An 18,951-nucleotide genomic window follows, 5' to 3' on the forward strand; every position below is an offset into this window, starting at 1 on the left:
CTTCTAGGATTCTCTCCTTCATTTTAGTCTTGGCTAATGTAATTATGATGTGCCTTGGTGTGTTCCTTCTTGGGTCCAACTTCTTTGGCACTCTCTGAGCTTCCTGGATTTCCTGGAAGTCTATTTCCTTTGCCAGACTGGGGAAGTTCTCCTTTATTATTTGTTCAAATAAGTGTTCCACTCGTGGCTGTTTCTTTCCCCCTTCTGGTACCCCTATAATCCGGATGTTGGAATGTTTCAAGATGTCCTGGAGGCTCCTAAGCCTCTCCTCGTTGTGTTGAATTCTCATTTCTTCATTCCTTTCTGGTCGGATGTTTCGTTCTTCCTTCTGGTCCATTCCATTGATTTGAGTCCCAGTTTCCTTTCCATCGCTATTGGTTTCCTGGACATCTCCCTTCATTTCAATTAGTTTAGCCTTCATATGTTCCTCTAATTTGTGACTGTACTCTACCAATTCTGTGAGCATCCTGATAAATAGTGTCTTAAATTGGGCTTCTGAGAGGCTGGCAATTTCTCCGTCGCTTAGAGTTATTGGCTCTGGGACTTTGAGTTCCTCTTGCGCCATCTTTTGGGCTGTTCGTGCCTGTTAAGTAGCAGGATCAGAGCCCTAGATTTTCACCAGAGCAGGGCAACTCAGTCACTGGGTTGTGACGTTGTATGTGGGGGCGGGGTCAAAGAGGTACAATGGCTTCCCTCTGCCACCTGCTGCTGAGACCCCCACTGGCACCACAGCCACCACTGTCACCAGGCCCACGCGTTTCGTTCCACTTCATACAAGTGTGCCACCGCTGTCGGCCCTCCACCACTGGGTTTGCCCCCTGGGGCCTGTGTGGTCCGTCTCACTGTGCGCGAATGTGCGACCTTGGTCAGTCTGCCCCGCACCTCGACTGGCTTTGGGCTGCCCGTGCACCTAGCGCCTAGGTCGGGGGATCTGTCCTGCCCGACCCAGCTCCGTTGCTGGTTCTGCCTCTCTTACCGTCCCCGTTGAACGGTTCGTAGCTGTCGGACTTCCGTATAATTCCGTGTTCTGGTCTTTGGGTGTGTTCTAGTTCTCCAAAACTTTTGTTGTAGTCAAACTTGGTTGTGGGAGAAGGCACAGTGTTTCCACCTATGCCTCCATCTTGGCGGAAGTCCTCTTTTTTTTTTTTAATTTTAAGATTTTATTTATTCATTTTCAGAGAGAGGGGAAGAGAAGAAGAAAAAGAGGAGGAGAAACATCAGTGTGTGGTTGCCTCTTGCACACCCCATACTGGGGACCTGGCCTGGAACCCAGTTGTGTGCCCTGGCTGGGAATCAAATCAGTGACCCTTTGGTTTGCAGCCCGTGCTCAATCCACTGAGCCACACCAGCTTCACTCTCATTTATAAGTGTTGTCTCACTATTCGGGACTGAAGCGAGATTTAGAATGTCCTGGCTGTGGGCTCATCTGTCCTTCCAGGGTCAGTGGCCTTTCTCCCCAGTAGAAGCTTGGAATGAGGCTCCTCTATAGCCCAGAGGGCAGGCATTACCTGCACATGCAGCCTGGTGGGCATCTAGAAGGGAGACTAGCTGAAGAGCCATGAGCAGTGGTCAGCATCTTAGTACACCTGCTGCTTCTGCACCTCCCTGAACTCTGTTGCAGTCCCTGGATGCCAACAGACCGAGCCACTCCACCTGCTCCAGCTGCTTCAGGCTCCCATCCTGTGACACTAGCTGTTATATCTGCCCATGTGTTCCCCTGCCACACTCACTGCCCTCACCTATTCTGCTGTGGACTAAAAAGGGCCACCCACTAAACCTGACAAGCTTAGGGGAGTCCTGCATGGCAGCCTCACAGACTCAGGGACTGAAAGTAATCCTACAGGGTGATCTGAACATAAAAGTTCTTAACTAAAAGTGAGTCATGGTGGGGAGTCATGTCCTAGACCTTTAGCTTCCTTAACAAAGGTCACTCTTTTTAAAAAATATTTTATTTATTTATCTTAGAGGGGAAGGGAAGGAGAGAAGGAGAGAAATATCAATGTATGGTTGCCTCTCGTGCATCCCCTGCTGGGAACTGGCCTGCTAACCCAGGTATGTGCCCTGACTGGGGATCGAACCACGATCCTGTGGTTTGCAGGCCCACGCTCAATCCACTGAGCTACACCAGCCAGGGCAACAAAGGTCACTCTTTACCTTAAGTAAACCTGTGTATTGTGTTTGCATCTAAGGTAATATACCTTTGATATCTGAGAGTAATCTTTTCCAGACCTCTCAAGGCACAATCTTGGCACCGGAACTCCAGACCATGGAACCCCGTACCATCTCTGTGCTGTAAATGTTAACGATTAACTGTCCTGTACCACCAGTGTAAAAGAAGTGTTTCTCTATTTTTCCTCACTTTGCTTTCTCTCGACTCTTAATCTACCACCAGTGGATTTCATATAACCCTCTTTATGTCTCCTCTTTTTAGTCTGTGTATACAGTAAGCTGCAAAGCTGCCATTCTCTGGAGAATTTTTTCAGTCCCTTGAGATTTTGCTTCTTGTTATTGTCAGGATGGGTGGGGTAAGACAAAATGGTGGCTGAACTATAACCCAGAAAAGCCGCCAAAGCCACGGGCTTTGCCAAAATGGATATCTGCATAGCAACCTGAGCCCGAGGAGAACCACCAATGATACATTGCTGCTTTGTTCGAAGGGAACCAATCCCCAGCTCCCACGGAGAGAACCAACCAAAATAAAACCCCGCCACATTCCCTGCTTGGGCGGAGCTTCTTCGGCCCCACCCTGCGGACCAGAGAACCTCACTGGGGTGCGCCAACGCCAGTAAAGCTGTATACTGCCTAACTTTGTGGCTGATGGGCATTTCTTCCTCAGCAGAGCCTAAGAAAACCTTTCAGTTATCAAATTAAACTCATAAAAATTCTGTCCTTACTGGTGTGGTTCAGTGGGTTGAGCACCAGACTGTGAAACAAAACATTGCCAGTTCCATTCCCAGTCAGGGCCCAGGCCTGAGTTGGGAGCCAAGTCCCTGCTTGCAGGTGTGTGAGAGGCAGCTCGTCATTTTCTTCTTACACATTGACGGATGTTTCCTTCCCCCTTTCTCCCTCCCTTCTCCTCTCTAAAAAAATAAATCTTAAAAAATTTCTCTACAGCCCTGGCTGGCGTAGCTCAGTGGATTGAGCATGGGCCTGTGAACCACACGATCGCGGTTTGATTCCCAGTCAGGGCACATGCCTGGGTTGCAGGCCAGTTCCCAGCAGGGGATGCACGAGAGGCAACCGTACATTGATGTTTCTCTCCTTCTCTCCTTCCCTTCCTCTCTAAAGATAAATAAAATCTTTAAAAAATAATAATAAAAATTTCTCTACAGGTTTGAACATCTCTTAAGCTGATACTACCTTCTGACCTTGCATTATCACTGGGAGGGGGCTCTTGCTAAATTCTGAACACTGTCCTTCCATTCAGCCATCTACTTTTCTAGTTTCTCCTCCATGGGGGAACTCAAGAGTTGGCAGTTTTTTAGCTTTAGTTGTATAATTAATAGGCTTGGTGATTAATGCATGTAGCAAGTTATTGTTCCAGAAATGGGAATGTATGACTGGCCCTACCCTGACTCCAGGAGACCCACAAGCAGTTCTACCTCGGTGCCCCAGGCAGACTGCAAGCAGTGAAGATGGTATCTGAGCCACTGTGCTCCAGGAAGGGAACATTGCGGAGGAGGGACACAGTTAATCACCAGTCAGCAGATGAAAGGATGCAAGGGGAATGGGAGGGCTGCAGCTTTTATCTGATTAACCTTTTCTACTGAATTCCAAACCTCTTACCTGCTTTTTCCCTGAATTCCAAACCTTTTACCTACCCTCATAAAGAAAGGTCAGCTTGAGATGAGATGTAAGATGGTCTTTCAGGGTACATAACCTTCTGTCACCTCAAATTGCTGGCCATCTGAATAAAGCACCCATAAAGATCTAATCCTTGTCTCTACCTACTGGGTCTGGTAGTGACAGGCGGCATTAAGTTGACTTTCTTGGTTTTGTCACCTGTTGGGCACAGGTAACCAGGTTCTTGGTGATCGGGACAAAGATTTGAACCGAACACCCAGAGTTTATAGCAGAGAACGTGGGAGCAGGCCAGCTCCAAGCAGAGACTGACCTCATGGGCTGGAGGGACTCTATTCTTATAGGGCGGGTCCTTCCTGGCTAGTTTTGGCAGGCTTTGACTGCGCATGTACAAATAGTTGCATTACTTTAAAGCTACTGCACATGGGGTCTCCCATGGTTTTCCCGGATTGGCTGCCAGGGAAGGGGGGGTTCCACAATGTTACCTAGTTGACCCCCCTTCTCCTGGGGTCCCCCTGTACTAGGTTTGCCTTTCCCTTCACCAGAAAATTATAGCTCTCCATGTTAGAGATTGGTGAAAAGAAAAGGAATTATTTATTCAGGTTATAAGACTTAAGAGTAATGACTTAATGTCTTCATCAAAATCCCAAAGTGCCTTAAAGTACCCACAAACAGCGTGGGCCTGCGAACTAGAGGATCTTGGTGCAATTCCCAGTCAGGGCACATGCCTGGGTTGCAGGCTGGTTCCCTGCAGGCCAACTCCCAGCAGGGGATGCACGAAAGGCAACCATACATTGATGTTTCTCTCCCTCTCCTTCTAAAGATAAATAAATAAATAAAATCTTAAAAAAAGAAAAACCCACAAACATACACAGTCCTTTCCCCTTTTGCCCAGTCTGGGGCATTGTATCTCAGGAAAAGAAATAGAAAGCTGCGTGGTGGTTCTCCATTAAAGCTGCATGATGATTCTTCTCACGGCTGCGGGGGGTGGAGGTGTCCCCCCACTCTGGCCAAAGCCACGTGGGTCTCTGCTAAAGGTACATGGTGACTCTCTCACATGGCTGCGGGAGTCCTCATTCTGGCCAAAAACGTGTGGGTCTCAACAACTGCCATGTCTGCGTTTAAATCCCGGTGCCAGTCTCCTCTGCAGTCCCATTTCTGACTCCTCCCACAATCGGCTACACCTGCCAGGACTCCCATATCCTCCCAGCTCTACTGGGCTGCCATAGTGAGTCTGGGCAGGCGTGGCCCCATGGCGTGGAGCCAGTCATCTCCAAGCTCTCACGCAGGTGCTATAACAAGGGCTGGGGAGCTGCCTCCCAGTTGCATCTTGAGTGGAAGTCACTCCCTTTCTCCCTTGCTCAAAGCATGGCCACAGCTATTTAACATCTGAAACTATTTAAAGGTTATAGATATGTTAAATGACAATTCTAGAGGTTATCTGTGAAACTTGCTATGCAAAACAACTCAATGGCCCTGCTCCATGTATCCCATCCCCCAGTTCAGACTTGCGGGGGTAAGGACAGCTCATATTTTTAGTATTTCCTGGACACCCTAAATTCTGGACCCCATTCCAAATTCTTTTGGGGGCCCTCTGGCTGCACCCTCCAACAGTTTCATCCTCTCCATTTGGTTTTTGTTATTAACCCTTTTCATTCTGCTACCCCTTGACAGCAGTATAAAAACATTCACACCAGTTGTATACAGATTTGCTCTCTGCCTGCAGAGATGAGGAAGCTGGGTGTATACAGATTGGTTTGCTGCTTGGGTAAATGACACATTAGGCCCAGATTATCATGAGGTGGGGTTTACCTGGTCAGTGTGTGTCCGGTTAGAACCCTACCTGGTCCTGCCCTCTTGAGCACCTGAAAGAAAGTGGCTGGCTGAGTACAAACTGAAGGGGCTGGTCAGTGAGGCTTCAGGCACGTTGGGTTTTGTGGGGGAGGAAAAATAATTTTCCTTTTTACCCTTCTAGATCCTTAGCTGAGACTCCGCCAATGTAACAAAAGATTAACAGAAGAAAAACAAGTTTAATAACATGTATGACTCCTGGGTATATGGGAGAGACTCGGGAAAACTGAGTAACTCCCAGAAATGGTCCAAGCCACTGAAAGGTTTTCTTAGGCTCCGCTGAGGAAGAAATGCCAATTATCCACAAAGTCAGGCAGTATAGAGCTTTATTGGGGTTTGCGCACCCGGGCGAGGTTCTCCGGTCTGCAGAGTGGGGCTGAAGGAGTTGCACCCAAGCAGGGAGTGTAGTGGAGTTTTATCTTCTTGGGAGCTGGGGATTGGTCCCCTTTGAACAAAGCGGATATTCGTTTTGGCCAAGCCTGTCGCTTTGGCTTCCTGGTTTGACGTCACCGTCTTTTCCGGGTTGTAGTTCAGCCGCCATTTTGTCCTACTCTGCCCATCCTGACAGCCATCACCTTAAATTCACTGTCCAGCTAAATAAAAAAGATATTGAGAGGCTAGGGGGAGCCAGTTATGAGTGGTTATAAGGCACAGTAAATAAGGCTAGAGTTGTTACACATTGTTAAGACAGAAAGGTAGTGCAAATAAGTTCAGTGTGAACCCGTTTAAATGTAAAATTGCATATTGCTATTTAAAAACCTAGATCTGGAAAGACAAAGACCAGGAAAAGAGCAGTATTAGGATATGGGGTGAGACTTTCAGCTTTTACCTCCTCTACTTAGAACCTATTTGAACTTGTGGGGCAAGTATTTTACACTTTACACATATACACATGGACATATCCACAAAGAACAGTAAAGGCCTTCAGAGTTAGGTGCCCAGCCCAGCCTAAGCCCAGGGGAAGAAGTTGGAGGCAGGAGGAAAGCCGAGGAAGGTGGCCCCCATCCACTGGGTTACTAAAGAGAGAAGTAAGTTCAGCGTCCTGGGGAGGGCCTCTGTTAGGTTTAGCTGCCGGGGTAGGGCCTTTGTGCGTGCCAGACCAATAGTTGGAAGGGAACGTCAGCAACTCTCTGTGAAGGGGCGCCCCACCCTGGGTGGGCCCTCTGATGCCTCCTGTGGCCTACGCAGCAGAGCAGCGGCCTCAGTATTCCTCGCAAATCAGCTTGGTGTTCAGTAGGAGGATCAGGCAGTGGGTGCGAAAGACCATAGAAGTCCAAAGGGGTTTTCTGTGTTTTCCACCTTTACCTTTGTTCTGATCATTTCTTTATTGATTTTAGAGAAAGAGAAGCATTGATTTGTTCCACTTCTTTGTGCATTCATTGGTTGATTCTTGTTATGTCTTCTGACTAGGAACGGATCGAACCCACAAACTTGGCTTATTGAGACAACAGTCTTACTGTTATTTGGCCAGGGCTAATCAGTTTTTAAATCAATGTACTTATCGTACAATGTTGTGTAAATTTGGATCGCAGTTCGATATCCAGTCAGGCCACATGCCTGGGTTGCAGGGCAGTTCCCAGCAGGGGACACATGACAGACAACCATACACTGATATTTCTCTCTCTCCTTCCCTTCTCTAAAGATAAATAACATCTTTAAAAATATATATTGTGTAAATTTAAGGTGTACAATGTGTTGATTTGATACACATACTGTTGACACATACATGATTACTATTGTGGCATTATTAGCACCATTACATACTTATCCTTTCTTGTCAGTGGTTGGGTAATAATTTTTTTCTGATTTTAAAACATTTTCTTTAAGGATCGTGAGCATCTGAGAAATACACAAAATTTTAAAGAGGAGTGCTCGCTTCGGCAGCACATATGCTAAACTGGAACCATTCGGAGAAGATTAGCGTGGTCCCTGCACAAGGTTGACACGCAAACTCATGAAGTGTTCCATGTGTTTAGCCAAGTGTTGGAAACGGCCCACGTTCCCATCAGTGGATGAGTGGATTAAAACCTGTGGTACATTTCTGTGGGAGCGACTTTGTCCTCAAGTCCCCCTGTCCGCCTCGGATGAAAGTAAACACTACTGAGACATGATCTGCTTGGGGAGGTGGCCAGTTTCTCAGGGGAGAAAGGCCAGGACCCCCTTTCTCCAGGGGCTTTTATTGAGTTGTAATACACGGGGCGACAGGGATCAAACAGTAGATAACATTTCAAAGAAATCTGAGGGCTTAGTCTGAGTCAGAGTCTGTCAGGAAGGGGGTTGCAGAAACTTTAGGGTTTTCTGCTCGGACCCTTAACGTATGAATGAAAGCACTCTTAAGCAGAGCAGGTTTGACAGGATTTTTTAAGGAATTCTTTGTGCTGCCAGATTCCCTCTAGCAAGGCAAGGAGCTGCACCCCTCCCCATCAGGTTTTAAGTGGATTAGAGCCAAGAAGTGCTTCTCCCAGAGGACTCAGGCTATGTCACAAAGCTGGGGGGCAAAGGTCTATTGCTCTTTCTTTGTTGCAGCCCCCCAAGTCCTTCCATGATGGCCTCCCAAGTCATCGAGTCTGGCTTAGGTTGCCTCTCCTGGGGAGTCTTACCTGTCTCTGACTTCCAACCATGCTTTGGGGGCAGGGAGAGGAAACTAAGGCATCACTCGCTACCAGAGACAAGCCTTTGTCTCCTGTGGCTCGAATTCTGGAGGTCACTCCCTCATCCTTTGCCATGGGGGGTTTACAATTCCTGAAACCAGGCAGAGCGGTCCCCAACACATTTACACAATGGAACACTACTCAGCAGAAAGAAGAAAGTCCTACTTTTTGTGACAGCATGGATGGAACTGGAGACTATTATGCTAAATGAAATAAGCCAGTTGGCAAAAGACAAATGCCATATAATCTCATCTAGTGATCTATTCATTAGATTCTAGTGATCTAATGAATAAAATATACTAATAAGAAAAACAGAACTAGAGACATGGTAGCTATAGGAGGGGAGGAGAGTTGGGGGGGGGAATGATGGAAAGAAGGGAAGGGACTANGCAGAGATCTAGTGCTCTTTCTTTGTTGCAGTCCCCCAAGTCCTTCCATGATGGCCTCCCAAGTGATCGAGTCTGGCTTAGGTTGCCTCTCCTGGGGAGTCTTACCCGTCTCTGACTTCCAACCATGCTTTGGGGGCAGGGAGAGGAAACTAAGGCATCACTCGCTACCAGAGACAAGCCTTTGTCTCCTGTGGCTCGAATTCTGGAGGTCACTCCCTCATCCTTTGCCATGGGGGGTTTACAATTCCTGAAACCAGGCAGAGCGGTCCCCAACACATTTACACAATGGAACACTACTCAGCAGAAAGAAGAAAGTCCTACTTTTTGTGACAGCATGGATGGAACTGGAGACTATTATGCTAAATGAAATAAGCCAGTTGGCAAAAGACCAATGCCATATAATCTCATCTAGTGATCTATTCATTAGATTCTAGTGATCTAATGAATAAAATATACTAATAAGAAAAACAGAACTAGAGACATGGAACAGACTGATAGCTATAGGAGGGGAGGAGAGTTGGGGGGGGGGGAATGATGGAAAGAAGGGAAGGGACTAGTCAAGGAACATGTATGAATGACCCGTGGACATGGACAGACTGTGGGCTACAGGGGTGGGGTAGGTGGAGGGGGCAAAAGCGAAAAAATTAAGATACACCTTAATAAACAGTAAAAGAAAAAAACTTTAAAGAAGAAATAAAATTATATATAATTCTACCACACACAGGTACATAAAAATATTAACTATAGTTTTTCTTGTTTTTTAACTGCCAAAGGTTCAGCCAAAGTAAAACCAATGAATCACAGAAGTAGTAATTAGTAAAAGTTTATTGTGCACAACTGAAAAGACAGTTTGCAAAGTGGGAGCACTCAAACTAGAACGTGGAATGAGACTCGGATATATTTTACAAAGCAGCTTATACTGTGATAAAGCAGTGTCTTCATAGTGATTGGTAACTAAACTAAATTATTGCCTAAACTTGTTTTGTTTCCTCAGGGAAACTGCAAGACTTCTCTCCATTTGCTTTTGATTTTAACAAATACATTTTTTGTTTTCACATAATTTCATCATACAAACAGTTTTGAATCTGTTTCTTTCGAAATTTAGAGCATTTCCCCAACAGTATTCGCCCAGGAATACAAATTATTATCCAGCAATAATTTGTATTGCTGCAAAGTATTTTTTAAAAATATTCATTGACAATACAAATTTTTATTGTTTTTTTCCAATTTTTGTTCTTGTGATGAACGTCCATCCCCGTGGCTCTTTTAAAAATTAGTGATAATTGTCATAGGACAAATTCTTTGAATTGGAATGAATGAGTCAAAAGGTATGCATAATTTTAGAGTTTTTGAATAATATTTCCAAATTATCCTTGTGAAATAAAAAAGACCATAGGTCCAAATGTAGTTACTTATGCTAAGCTGCGTATCACCAAACTAGGTTATCTGCCTGATAAACCCCTCACCCTCTAAAGGAAAGTGACTTTAAACCAACCCATCCACTTTTTTTGCTTAGTGATAAGTTTCTTGTTCCTGCTCCCTTCTGTCTATAAAAAAAAGAAAGGGTTTTAACAGCTCCTCAAAGTGCCTACCAGCTAGATTGGGTGCTGCCTGATTTGAATCGATTTTTGCTCTAATAAACTCAAAAGTTTTTAATATGCCTAAAAGCTCTGCTTTATTCATGCTTGTTTACCCTATCCTTTGACAAGTGTTACACTTTTTTTCTGCCATTTTTAAGACACATTTTTTCAATTACAGTTGACATACAATATTATATTAGTTTCATGTATAAAACATAGTAATTAGACACTTATACACCTTATGAAGTGATCTCCAATAACTCTAGTAGCCATCTGGCACCATACATAGTTATAATATTATTGGCTATAATCCCTATGCTGTACTTCACATCCTCATGACACTTTGGTAACTATCAATTCATACTTTGTTTTTTTAAGATTTTATTTATTTTTGGAGAGAGGGGAAGGAAAGGAGAAAGAGGGAGAAACATCAATGTGTGGTTGCCTCTCACACATCTGGTACTGGGGACCTGGTTGGAACCCAGGCATGTGCCCTGAGTAGGAATCCAGCCGGCAACCCTTTGGTTGGCCTCCCATGCCCAAACCACTGAGCTACACTAGCCAGGGCTCTAATTTGTACTTCTTTTTTTTAAATATTTATTTATTTATCTTTAGAGGGGAAGGGAAGGAGGGAGGAAGAGACACATCAATGTATGGTTGCTTTTGGTGCATCCCCTGCTGGGAACTGGCCCCTGCTGGGAACTGGCCTACAACCCAGGCATGTGCCCTGACTGGGAATCGAACCGTCTGGTTCGCAGGCCCGCGCTCAATCCACTGAGCTACACCAGTCGGGCTAATTTGTACTTCTTAATCACTCCTCCTTTCTCACCCTGACTTCCAGCCCCTCTCTCAATTTTTTGCTGCTTTAACAGGTAAGAATAATTTACATACAACTTTGTATTTCTTTGATTAAATTTCAATATGCTTATTGATCGTATTGCCCATTTTCTTTTGATTGCCTGTTCACATCTTTTGCCAGTATTTGCGGGCGGTGGGGGGGAGTGGCATTCATTTTCTTCCCAATTTATAAGAGCTCTTTACATGTAGGGGTATGTTTTCTAACCTGTATAGAAATCTTGGCTGGCAGGTTTAACCACAGGCTACAAGGTGACCCTTAGGCTTCTTAAAGTGGACAGTGGGTCTGCGGATGTATGTAAAGAACACGACCGGTCCTGACCAGTGTGGCTCAGTATTTTGGGCATCCTTAGACGAAGTGGGTTGCAGGTCCAGGTCCCGGGTCCAGGGCGTGCGAGAGGCAGCCTAATTGGTGTTTCTCTACTTCTTTCGCCCTCCCTTCCTCTGTCTCTAAGAAAATTAACTAAAAAACAAAATAACAACACGACCAAGCAGGAGTACAGCCCCAAGTGTGAAACTCCCGGTGCTCGCAATCAAGTCTGAGAAGGGCGGCCGCCTCTTCAAATCCTAGCCCGCCCGCATCTTGAGCCGATTGGCGGCCGCAGTGCGCAGAAACGGAAGTCGGACCGCCCTTCCCCCACCCGCTTCCGGTCTCGGCTCAATTCTCCCGCCTCCGCCTGAGTCGCTGCTCGTGGTCGTCCCGCCATGGCTCTCTCACGGGGGCTTCCCCGCGAGCTGGCAGAGGCCGTGGCCCGTGGCCGAGTGCTGGTGGTGGGCGCGGGCGGCATCGGCTGTGAGCTCCTCAAGAACCTCGTGCTTACCGGGTTCACCCACATCGACCTGGTGAGGGCCAGGCTTGCGCGCGGGCTGAATGGTGGGCCGTGGTGCCCGGGCCCGGGGGTCGTGAACGGAGTCGGGGTGCGGCAGCGGGCCAAGAGGCGGCGGGGTCCTGGCCGAACTGAGAAAGCTTTTCGGCGGGGACGGAGCAGGCCTCGCTGCTACCTGGGCCTGCGCGGGATACCGAGGAGGCCGCGGGCCCGGGTCTTCGGGCGCCCCTCGGCGGGACGGCCTCCGCCTTCAGGACAGCACCAGTTCGTGGCTTCTCTAGGGTGTAGAAGCAGCCTCCCGCTGTGGAGCAGTTCTTAGCTTTAATGCGAGGCAGGAGGTGATTGAATTTCTAGTGCATATTGTGACTTGAAATCAGAGGGCCGGGCCCCCTGAACTCAGAGATTATCCAGAGCAGAGGGTGGCGGTATTACTACCCGAATGAGCGCTTGTCCCGAGCCTTGGTGAAGTCCCGAGGGGTTACTCGCATTAACGCAAGTAATCTTAACTACTTCTATATAGTTGCAAACACTATTTTAATCACTTTTTTAAAAAAAACATGTGAAGAAAAGTGAGACGCAGTGGGGTTTAGTAATTTACCTTGGCTCTCGAAGCGAGTGGCAGAACTCCTTTGGGGCGCGTGCTCTTCTGTTGTGGGTACAACGAGTGTGACTGTCATTACTATTAGCATGGATAATACACTTATTTCACTACAGATGTTGGTTAGGATCTTAACTTTTGCATTAGTTTGCAGTGACTAATTTGAAATCAAGTTATTCCTATTAAAGTAAACTCTTCAGAGATTAGAGATGTTTCCTGGAAATGGATGTGAGTTTAAAATGTCTTAAGATGTAGTAGAAGCATGAATTGGGAAAAAAGTAGAGATGTCTGAGCTGATAAATGAGTGATTGGAGGAACAACGTACACGGGTCTGTCTCCCCATTCCCTTCTGTACTACAAACTCAAAATGGTTGTGCCTCACCTGATAACTACTGATACTTATTTAAAAGAACTATTTTGTAATAGACTAGACAGTGAATTTGGGCACCTGAAAATAAATGCTGATCCTATTTTATTTGGTTTAGTTTTTGTGGTAAAATTTTTAATTCAAGTTTTTGTAGTAAATTTTGAAAGTACAAAGATAAAATGTTTAGGTGGTTTGTTATAAGGCTTGATGATTTTCCCAGATTACAGGAAAAACTGTTAAGATGTTTCATAATTAGAAGATTTAATTACTCTGCGTATAAACTTATTGAAATGGAATGAAAATGACTTGTCATTATTTTCTTGCCTTATATTTGCTTTTGAGCAGCAATAGGTAAGACTTAAAATATGACACTTTAAAAATCTTGGGTAGAAATTTTTCTTTACAGCCGTCAAGAAACAATTGTAAATGAAATTGTGTTGAAGATTTTTGAATTAAAGAAATTAGCAAAATTCAACCAAGTATTATTTAAGGAAGAAAAACAGGGCATAGTTAAATCTTATTTATTTATTTATTTATACATACATTTTTCCAAGCTTTCTTTTTTTAATTTTTTATTTAATTCTTATTCAAAGTAGTTTTCTGTTTTATATTCCCTGCCCGCCCCCCCCACCCCCTCCTGCACAGTTAAATCTTAATACGTAGATTGAAAGATTAGATTGGTGGAGATGGGTTATATAATGCATTTTCTTTCTTTATTTTTTTAAAGATTTTATTTATTTTTAGAAAGGGGAAGGAAGGGAGGAGAGGGAGAGAAACATCAGTGTGTGGTTGTCTTTCGAGTGGCCCCCAGTGGGGACCTGGCCGACAACCCAGACATGTGCCCGGACTCGAAATTGAGCCAGGGACCCTTTTATTTGCAGCTCAGTCCATTGAGCTACACCACCAGGGCTGCATTTTCAATATGGAATTTATTGATTGATTTTATGGAGAGAGAAAACCTTTGATTTGTTGTTCCACTTATTTATGCATTCACTGGTTGATTTTCTTTTTATAAAGATTTTCTTTATTTTAGAGAGGGAAGGGAGGGAGTAAGGAAAAGAAACAACAGTAGATACATCAATAGATCTGTTGCCTCTCCCATACCCCAACTGGGGACCTGGCTGGCAACCCAGGCCTGTGCCCTGACTGGGAATTATACCAGTCAGGGCAAAAAAAAAATTTTTTTCTTCTTTTTTTATCCAAAAAGATTTTTCGAGGGGTGGTAGTTATCTCTGGAATTAAGTCTTATTTTTTGTTTTTGTTTTTTAAGATTTTTGTCTCATTTTACTTTTTCTTTGTAATATTTTATGACCGTTTTGGGTCTTTATCTTTTATTTGTTATTCCCTGTTTTATTTTCTGTTCTTATTGTGTATTTTTCCCCAACCCTGACCATAGTAATTTTTGAGAAATCAGTATGGGTCCTGTATTTTTTTTTTTTAAGATTTTATTTATTTATTTATTTTTAGAGGGGCAGGAGAGAGGGAGAGAAACATCAATGTATGGTTGCCTTTTGTACATCCCCTGCTGGTAGTTAGCCTGCAAGGAACCGGTTTGCAACCCAGGCATGTGCCCTGACTGGGGATCGAACCGCGATCGTCTGGTTCGCAGGCCCGCGCTCAATCCACTGAGCTACGCCAGTCAGGGCTGGGTCCTGTATTTTTTTTATATGCATTATCTATTTAAGAATCATGGCATTGGTCAAAAAAGCACTTTCTCCACTAATGTGGCAAATATCAAAAGTTTTTGGTTATGCAAAAAATAGTGCTATTGTTCAAACATACCAGAAATGTTATGATTTATCTGGGTTTTGTGTATTTGTAGATTGATCTGGATACTATTGATGTCAGCAACCTCAACAGGCAGTTTTTATTTCAAAAGAAACATGTTGGAAGATCAAAGGCCCAGGTAACTATGTTAATCATACCATTTCCGTATATTCATGTATTTTTCTATTCTTTGATGGATCCTCTATTTATGATGTTAGGTTAATTAGATATATAGTAGGAAGGATAACAGGGAGGAGCCATCTCTTTAGCTGAGGGATTGTGAAGAATAAAAAGGATAAGTGGAGTAAGGGATTAAAGATACCTTCCTTTTTTGGTCTGCTGAGGAAATGGAAGTGCTCTACCAAATCCTGTAAATGGTAGAGCATTTAAATCCTTTCTTATTTAAATTTATGATTGTTTGCTTGTGATGAACCTTGTGTTCCTACATTCTCTAGAGACTGGCTGCTCCTGTATCTGGAGATCAGAGAAGCTGTAGTTTATGCAGTCCCTTTTTATTTTATTTGTTTAACTTTATTTATTTTAGAGAGAGGGTAAGGAAGGGAGAAAAAGAGGGAGAAGAATACCGATGTGAGAGAGAAACATAAACTGGTTTGCCTGTCATAAGTGGATCGGGGATCTCACTGGCAATCCAGACCGGAGCCCTGGCTGGAAATCCAACCTGGGACCTCCTGCTTTGTGGAGTTTCGCCCAGCTGAGCCACACCTGCCAGTGCTGTTGTGCGTTTTTAAAGGAGACAGCCTCCCCTGTGGTTCTAGCCTCCCTGACCTTTCTTTAGTCCCTTTTTTCCCCCTTTTCTTTATTGATTTTTTTTTAAGAGAGAAAGAGAAACATTGATTTGTTGTTCTACATATCCATGCATTGATTGGTTGATTCTTTTATGTCTGCTGACCAAGGAATGAACCTCCAACTTGGTGTAAACAGTGCTCTAAGCAACACCTGTCTGACTGGGGCTTTTAGTTCCTTGAATGTCCCATTTTGATTGGGGTGTTAGAACATCTTTTCCCTTTGGTTTTTTCGCCAGTCCTTGTGGTAAACTCCCACCCACGGTTTTCTCCATTAGGCTCCCTTCTCTGGGGATACTGTCCCAAATCTCTGAGAATAAACCAGATCTTCTCATCATAACCTCTGCTTTTTCTGGGTATCATTTCTCATAGTTTATAGTTACATTTATCTAGATGGTTATTAGGTTAATGGCACTTTGGCTCACCAAGTGCCTTCCTTATACAAATCCTGGTACATAGAAGATGCTTAGTAAATATTTGTTGAATGAATGAATGACACTTCTGTGCTGTATTTTGTATTTTTAATGAAGCTTGTTTTTCTTGTAGAATTATATGTGGGAGTAGGGTGGCCCTCCTATTATTTTATAAATATGTGTATATAGCTTATTTTTAATGAAATTTTGACATTTTTATATTTCTTTAGTTTTTAATAAAAACAAGATTAGTAAGTAGGTGAAACAATAGTATTGTTTGCCATAAATGTATTTCAAATACAGATAGAAATGTTGTATTAATTTAGTAAATTAGTAATTTAGTGTTGCTTGTTTTTCCAGGTTGCCAAAGAAAGTGTACTGCAGTTTTACCCGAAAGCTAATATCATAGCCTACCATGACAGCATCATGAAGTATGCTCTTACTATTATGTTGCAAGATTTTTTGTTGTAATTTTTTTAAATTAAAGTTTTAAAGTATAAGGTATTTTTATTGGCCAAGTATATGAGCTTGAAGTCATTCTGCTTTGTAAAAATGACTTTTCTAGTATAATTAAAATGTGGTAGTTTGTGCCCACATAGGTCAAGTGGCATTCTTGTAATAGTTTATATATATGATTTGAGTGGTTTAGATAAGAGGTGAGATATTTTAATACTTTGAATAAATAAGTTAACTTGAAAACTTAATAAAGGATCTTATATTCTTGTTCTAAATAAAAACATACTCTAAACTATGAAAAATCCTTTTATGTGATGATTCAGATTTTTCTAAATTATTTGCTCTCATTCTGATTGATTTTAGCTGTGGTCTTTTTCAGTTTTAAAAGTTCCTTTCCAAGGTAATTCATTTTTAGGACCTTGACTTCTATAGGGTAACATAGGAATTGTGATGGGTCAGTAGTTTTGATAGTATATGAATATGCTCTGATCCCAGTAAAGCTAGATAGAGTAAGTATGTCATTTTGGAGGTGTTAGCACAGGGCTTCAATCATCCTAGAGTAATGTAGCTCACAAGTAAATGGTATTAAAAATAATGAGTTCTTATTTGAGGTCTGAAATTAGAGGAAGTCGTATACTTTCTCAGGGAATTTGTACATCCAGCTTCTTTTTTATGCTCTGGATGTTTGTTCTACAAGCTTGCCCACAGCCCTGTAACCCCCTTACCCTGTGTTGCTTTCCCAGTGCTGCTAAAAGCAGAGACTCTTGGGACCTGAACCCTGTCTGATCCCAACCATGTGAGGTGAAGCCAGAGGCCAGGCAGATCCTGGGAATGTGTTCTCTGTGTGTTCCCAGGCACTTGCTGCCCACAGAAGGCCTGATGGGACCAGTGAAGTCATGCCATCTTTCTGCTAGTTGGATATCTTGCTCTTGGCCCTAGGTAGCTGACCACAAAGCCAGTCCTAGGGATTAGGGGAAAGTAATTTCTTTAAAATTTTCTTATGGTGTTTAGAAAAAGTCAAATCTATGTCAGTGTAGAGACCCATGATTATTTCAGTTATTTTTGCATCATAATTACTGTAATATACGTTACAGGACCCTGTATTTTACTGTGAAGATAATGTATAAGGCTGGTTGTTTTATTGATCTTTTTTTGTTTTGCGTTGTAGCCCTGACTATAATGTGGAATTTTTCCGACAATTTATATTGGTTATGAATGCTTTAGATAACAGAGGTGAGATTATTTTAATACTTAAAATTTCTAAGTATTTTTCTTTCCCCATAACAAGGCTGCTTACACATTTAGAATTAAATAAAATGTTTCCTTATGAGTTAGAACTTAAACAGATGTGTGATCAGATTTAAATCTTGCCAAATGATTGTAATTTTAAATAAAACTGGTTTCAGGCAGAAATTTAGCTATCAAAGGTGTGAATATAAGGAAAAATACTAAAGAGGGTGACCACATAGGGTATATACATGGATGTTTGATTCTGATTACCCCAGCACTTAAATTCTGTCACTCCCTTCATTTATGTGGAAATCTAAGAAATATCAATGTTCAGATCTTACCCAAGACTAGTTCAGCCAGACTTACAGGGTCATTTTTTCAAAAGTTCCCCAGATGATTCAATCAGAATCAATCATTCCCCAGATGATTCCCCAGAAAGTGCAATCAGAGCTAAAAACCACTGTTTTGCGAATGAGGCAACAGGATGCTAAAGTTGGTAACAGAAGCTATGGCTCTTGAACTATATCTGGTGCTGTGAGATATTAGATTAGATTCTATTAGATGCACACATTATGGATGAACTAAAACTTTTCACAATATGTGGTGATGATTCATATGATCCAGTGTTATGTAGCCAGTCATTGTTACCGTGTTTCTGGAATGTGGGGTAAAAATACTTAATATTCCTTGCCTCTAAATACTTCCAAATGTAAAATACATCTGTCAAATGAGTTTGTAACAATTTTGGGATAGAAATAGCAAAAGAAAAAACATACAAAGTCACATATGAAGGGTCAGAAAGAATCTTTTAACTGAACTCATCTTTTACCTAGCCTTAAACTGCCGTAATAGTTCCAAATTGATAGTCCACATTCTCCTAAACTTCATGTATTACCTGAAATTATATTAGAATAAGAAGCAAGTTAAGAACTCAGAACACATTGAAACACTGTTTTAGTCAAGGTTTATGGAGTAGGCACAGCAATAGAAGAAGATGGCACTTTGGAAAATTTAATAATTACCTATAGAGGTGCTTTTCCTGAGGTAAACAAATTCCTTACGTTGGAAATGATGCTAGTGAGTGTTTCTTCAATGTCTGTAACAGTTGTGTTGTGGTCACAGCTGTAAGTAAATTGCACGTAAAGTAAAAAAATAGTTTGTGTAAATGTCATCCTAATTAAAGGTTAACTAATTTCTCCCCCTGCCCCTGAATGAAGTCCTGCTAACTATTATTTTTTTTTGCAGCTGCCCGAAACCATGTTAATAGGATGTGTCTGGCGGCTGATGTCCCTCTTATTGAGAGTGGAACTGCTGGTTACCTTGGGCAAGTAACTACTATTAAAAAGGTAAAGAACTTTTATTT

The 18,951-nt window shown here is 42.9% G+C and overlaps 1 protein-coding gene and 1 non-coding gene across 2 annotated transcripts in view; both read left to right on the forward strand.

Annotated features, from left to right (window-relative positions):
• The first annotated feature begins 7,520 nt into the window (after window positions 1–7,520).
• LOC118976383 (U6 spliceosomal RNA) lies at window positions 7,521–7,626 on the forward strand. The gene has a single exon (XR_005064259.1). It is a non-coding gene; the product is annotated as a U6 spliceosomal RNA (small nuclear RNA).
• Window positions 7,627–11,761: 4,135 nt separating this feature from the next.
• UBA2 (ubiquitin like modifier activating enzyme 2) overlaps window positions 11,762–18,951 on the forward strand; it is a 43,610-nt gene continuing 36,420 nt past the window's right edge. Inside the window, exons 1-5 of the mRNA XM_037030732.1 lie at window positions 11,762–11,970; window positions 14,742–14,825; window positions 16,263–16,333; window positions 17,527–17,591; window positions 18,834–18,934. Of these exons, the coding sequence (XP_036886627.1) occupies window positions 11,833–11,970; window positions 14,742–14,825; window positions 16,263–16,333; window positions 17,527–17,591; window positions 18,834–18,934 (459 nt within the window). The 5' untranslated portion in view covers window positions 11,762–11,832. The remainder of the gene's footprint in view (window positions 11,971–14,741; window positions 14,826–16,262; window positions 16,334–17,526; window positions 17,592–18,833; window positions 18,935–18,951) is intronic.

This window comes from Sturnira hondurensis, unplaced genomic scaffold (assembly GCF_014824575.4).
Source record: "Sturnira hondurensis isolate 20B ecotype Veracruz unplaced genomic scaffold, ASM1482457v3 Scaffold0020884, whole genome shotgun sequence".
Taxonomy (NCBI): domain Eukaryota; kingdom Metazoa; phylum Chordata; class Mammalia; order Chiroptera; family Phyllostomidae; genus Sturnira; species Sturnira hondurensis.